General features: G+C 43.1%; 1 protein-coding gene across 2 annotated transcripts in view; it reads right to left on the bottom strand.

Annotated features, from left to right (window-relative positions):
* Positions 1-5,000, bottom strand: part of LOC143034931 (trace amine-associated receptor 8c) — a 318,703-nt gene that overhangs the window by 26,770 nt on the left and 286,933 nt on the right. For both annotated transcript variants that reach the window (XM_076201281.1, XM_076201282.1), the window contains exon 4: positions 2,334-2,450. In XM_076201281.1, the coding sequence (XP_076057396.1) occupies positions 2,334-2,450 (117 nt within the window). The remainder of the gene's footprint in view (positions 1-2,333; positions 2,451-5,000) is intronic.

Below are 5,000 nucleotides of genomic sequence, written 5' to 3'. Positions count from 1 at the left end.
CTTAGTATACTATAGAGAAAAGTTAGATAAACGGTGGTTGGCCACAGCCATCCCGGAGCCGGGAAAAGCCGGGACTCAAGGTCACCAGAAGCTTATCAGCCGGTCGACCTAATTCATGTCCGGTCAGATCACCCAGTGACCGGAGCTGGGTCAGCGATGACGTCAGCGTTTCATCAGTTTGTGGGTGCGGGTAGCCTTCTTTCCGGCCAACCGGCCGATAATACTGTTCGGATTTGGTCCAATCGGTTTGAGACCGGCTTATTCGGCCGGCGGATAGGGGGAACTTGTCAGCACCCTCCCCATCCCCCCTTCCCCCCCTCCCTATCCCACCCTATCCCACCCTTTGTCCCAGCCATGTTACTGTGGATCCGTTTAATGGACCGGCAACTGTATGTGTCCGTGTGTATGTGTGTGTGTGTGTGTCCGTGTCAGTGTGTGTGTGTGTATCTGTGTATGTGTGTGATTCACCATGGTCTTTGGATCACGTGTTGGACTCGTGATCGACAGCTATTTCCCTCCCGGAAGAGAGCTCAGAGCTCGTATGACCGATCTATGGGTAATGCTGTGACCTTACACGCGCACACACACCCCAACTCCCCGCACACGAGAGTTGGAGTAACGACTCGAACCGCAGCGATACTGAAATAATTTCAGCCCTGGGTAGGATTCGAACCCGGACCGCCGTAGTGATAGTCGGGGACTCTACCAACCGCATCACCGAGTCAGTGTGTGTGTGTGTGCCTCAATGTGTGTGTGTGCCTCAATGTGTGTGTGTCCGTGTGTGTGTGTATGTGCGTGTCCGTGTATATGTGTGTGTGTGTGGTTGTGTGTATGTATGTGTGTGTGTGTGCTTGTGCGTATGTGTGTGTGTGTGTGTGGTTGTGTGTGTGTGTGTGTGTGTGTGTGTGTGTGTGTGTGTGTGTGTGTGTGTGTGTGTGTGTGTGATTCACCACGGTTATAAGGAGTAGAATACTATAGATTACTACTTTTTTCCTGATGCGGTTAACTAAAAATTCTCCTATGATAAAAGTCTGCCCTATTAAATCTTTGGACGCATATTTTCTGCATCAAATATTTCTTGACCAGACCATCTCGCCCGACAACTTTCGTCTTCCCGCTTTCTCCTAAAATCTTCTTTTATCTGACCCACCTTCCGTTTTCTTCCATTTTAAACTTCCGAACAAGATTATTTTGAGCGAATAAAAGATAGGTCGTCCTTATCATCTTTGGCAAACTCTTATTATCGCGAAGGGAAATTTATCTTGCAGACCATCCAAGAGGATTCTTAAAAAAAAAAAAAAAAAAAAAAAAAAAAGAGGGGTCGGCGTTGTTGTAGGGTTCCACTTCTAAGTACTACGCGCGCGCACACACACACACACACACACACACACACACACACACACACACACACACACACACACACACACACACACACATGTACACCTACTGGGGACCTTCTTTGGTTTAGTGACAGACGCACAGACATCCTGCTTAGAAAGGCCACGACACTTGTATAGAAACAGACAAACAGACACAGACAAAGGTGAAGGTCTGAAACTCCACCACATGACGCTCATCTGCGGCTAAGCCCGTCACCTTTGCCCTTGGTGCTAGGACGTCACGCGGGGGGGGGCTCGAACACGAGACTGCCTTACGCGAAGCACGATTGAAAGGATCCAGCCACTTGGCACAGACAAAAGCTCTCTGTATGAGTCACACAGACATCTTAACAGACACACAGAGCTAGTCACCCTCTAACAGACAGATGGATTGACAGATGCTCTGAATAGTAAAGCAGACTAACCGAATACTCTGTAACAGACATAGTTACCCTTTAACAGACAAACAGAATGACTAAATATAATAGAGGTAATCACTGTAACAGACATAAACAGACAGTTACCCTATAATAGACGGACGGATAGGCATAAACATTCTGAATGGAAATACTGAAAGACAGACAAATGTACAGACAGGCAGACAGAAACTTTCCAGACTGAGCCCCAGACACAGACACGCATAGCCAATTGCTCCAAGAAGACGTAGACGCACAGACAGACACACAGATCAGGCAGATAAACAGATGCACAGACAAACAGACAGACGCGTAGATAGACGCGCAGGCAGACATACACTGGACAGATGCACACTGACAAACGCATAGACACAGACAGACACACAAATAGGCAGACAGACAGATGCACAGACAGACAGACAGACGCACAAATAGGCAGACAGACAGATGCACAGACAGACAGACAGACAGACAGATGCACAGACAGACAGAAAAACGCGCATGGATAGACAGACAGACGGAGGAGTGTCCTTCTGACCTTCTCGACGGTGGTTCCTGCGCCGATGACCTCGGGCGTCGTGACGGTGGCGCAGACGAAACGGTGGAAGGAGGTTCTCGCCAGGTGGAAGACTGTCCCGTAGCAGTACATGGTGACCTGAGGGAGAGGGGGGGGGGGAGAGAACGTTATGTAACTCCCTTTTTTTTTTTAAGAACGAGTGACCTTTCTCTCTCGAAAAGGCAGAGCCTGAGCGAGAGAGCGTTATGTAACTTTTTTTTTTTTTTTTTTTTGAGAAAGAGAGAGAGTGGGCTTGAAAAGGTAGAGATTGAGGGAGAGAGCGTTATGTAACTTTTTTTTTTTTTTTTTAGAGAGAGAGAGAGCGAGTGGCCTTGAAAAGGTAGAGACTGAGGAAGAGAGCGTTACCGAAGCCTACAACACACTACAGAGCAAAAGTAGACTTCCTGTGGCTGACTTGAAGTACAGTTTGAACTTCTCTCTCACTGAGGCAGCACATCTCGAAGCATTTCAGGTGAAAGAGAAGTTCAATTTGTACTTCAGTGCAGCAAAAGGAAGTCTCCCCTTTCTCTGTGCTGCGTCGCCTGCGTCGCCTGTGTCGCCTGTGTCGTCTGCGTCTCAGTTTGCGTTTAGAGTAAGAGTGGGTTTAAACGGTCTAACGGTTCGACAGACACGTGTTTAAAGTGATGTGTGAACGTGTGAACGGGGTATTTGGTTGTCGAACACGTTGGTTAAACCCCAAATACCCCGTTCACACGTTCACACATCACTTTAAACACGTGTCTGTCGAACCGCGTTCGACGAACCGTGTAAACCCCCCTCTAACTCTCTTTTAGAGAGCGATTTCCTTTCGAATGATGAGAGTTATTGGGGTGTTTTGTTGTTAGTGGGGGTTTGGGTAGGGGCTGATGGGATGGGTGGGTTGTGGTGATGAGGTTGTGGTGATGAGGTTATGGTGATGAGGTTGTGGTGATGAGGTTGTGGTGATGGTGGTGGTAATAGTGGTATCGATACTTGTGATGATGGTAATATACAATGGTAAATAAGGGAGGAACTTAAGATGTCTTCTTGGAGGCCATTTTGTGGTGCGTCAAGTTAATGGTCAAAAAGATTACGTATGCAGGTTAACTAAAGGTGCCGGTACGCTAGTCAGTTTTTGGTAGCATGCTACTTGCTTTCGCTACTTCGTTTGAGTAGAAACGACTTCGGTTATGTTTTTTTTTTTGTTTTTGTTTTTTTCCAAATTTCGAGATGTGAAATTACTTTTGCGTCATATAATGAGAATCTGAATGACAAACTAAGAAGTTAAATCTAAAATACGAATGTTAGACACATTGTTGAGACGTTCTTACGGAAGTCTAGATTATTGTAAACGAAGCCGTTTCTACTCAAACGAAGTAGCGAAATCAAGTAGCATGCTAGCCTAGTGTGCCACCACCTTCAGAAGATAAGGGTGGATCCTTAATCCACTCATGTAATGTGGATTTATGGATGTTTCATGAGAGGATGAGTAATCTGGTGGGTGCAGGAAAGGATGTTGGATGAATGTTTCAAGGACCTGAAAGCGTTATGGTGGATAACGGATGTTGAATTGTTTGAGGGAGTTTGTGTGGAGTTGAAATGGATGAAGACATAACACATAATCCTTTTTTTAATTTTTATTTTATTTTTATTTTTATATATTTATTTATCTGTTTATTTATTTGTCTCTTTACTTATCTTTTTGTTCATTTATTTATTTATTTATTTATCTATTTATTTTTTGACTGGGTCCAAACTACTCTCGCCAGACTGTTTACAAATGTGTTATGGCGTGACCACATTGGTCTAGTTTTTCTCCGATTGTTGGAGCAGATTCAAAGCCCGCAGCTATCGGGAAGGAATCTGATATGCTGGAGGAAGACCATTTCACCATATGAGATGACATTCTGCGTGAATTATTGAGGAAAAATATCTCAGTATGATAACCTCTTTAGCTAATGGGAAGGAAAAGGGGATGGTGAGAGTACCAGAACTGGTTTAGAAGTATTGTGGGACTCCCCAGGACGTCTGGAGACCGGATGATCTCCGGCTGGCCTCCGGATCCATCACAGAATTCATCAAACGTGTATTCAGCTTCGTCTGACGCCCAAATGGGATTCTGAAGTCGGGCTTAAGGCCCCAATGTTGGCACCTCTGTGTATGTGTTTGTGTGTGTGTGTGTGTGTGTGTACTGGTGGACATATTTGTATGTTCTTGTATGTATGAACGTATACATATATATGTATATATATATATATATATAATATATATATACATATAGTGTGTACTGTATGTGTATATTTGTATACTTTTTTGTTTAAGTGTAATCTAGTGTGTGTCTGTCTGTCTTTCTGTTAGCGTATGTGTATCAGATGTAGTTGTGAATGTTATTCTTTTATCCACATACTCCACATATCCTGTGCACAGTGTATATATATATATATATATATATATATATATATATATATGTATATGTATATATATATGTATATATATGTATGTATATATATATGTATATATATATATGTATAAATATATGTTTATATATATATGTATATATATCTATATGTATATATATGTATATATATATGTATGTATATGTATGTATATGTATGTACATATGTATGTATATATATATATGTATGTATATATTTGTATGTATATATGTAT

Source organism: Oratosquilla oratoria, chromosome 18, assembly GCF_046742065.1.
Source record: "Oratosquilla oratoria isolate Oo_2021 chromosome 18, ASM4674206v1, whole genome shotgun sequence".
Classification (NCBI taxonomy): domain Eukaryota; kingdom Metazoa; phylum Arthropoda; class Malacostraca; order Stomatopoda; family Squillidae; genus Oratosquilla; species Oratosquilla oratoria.
Note: the sequence above shows the minus strand (reverse complement) of the source record. Positions and strands in the feature narration are given on the sequence as shown.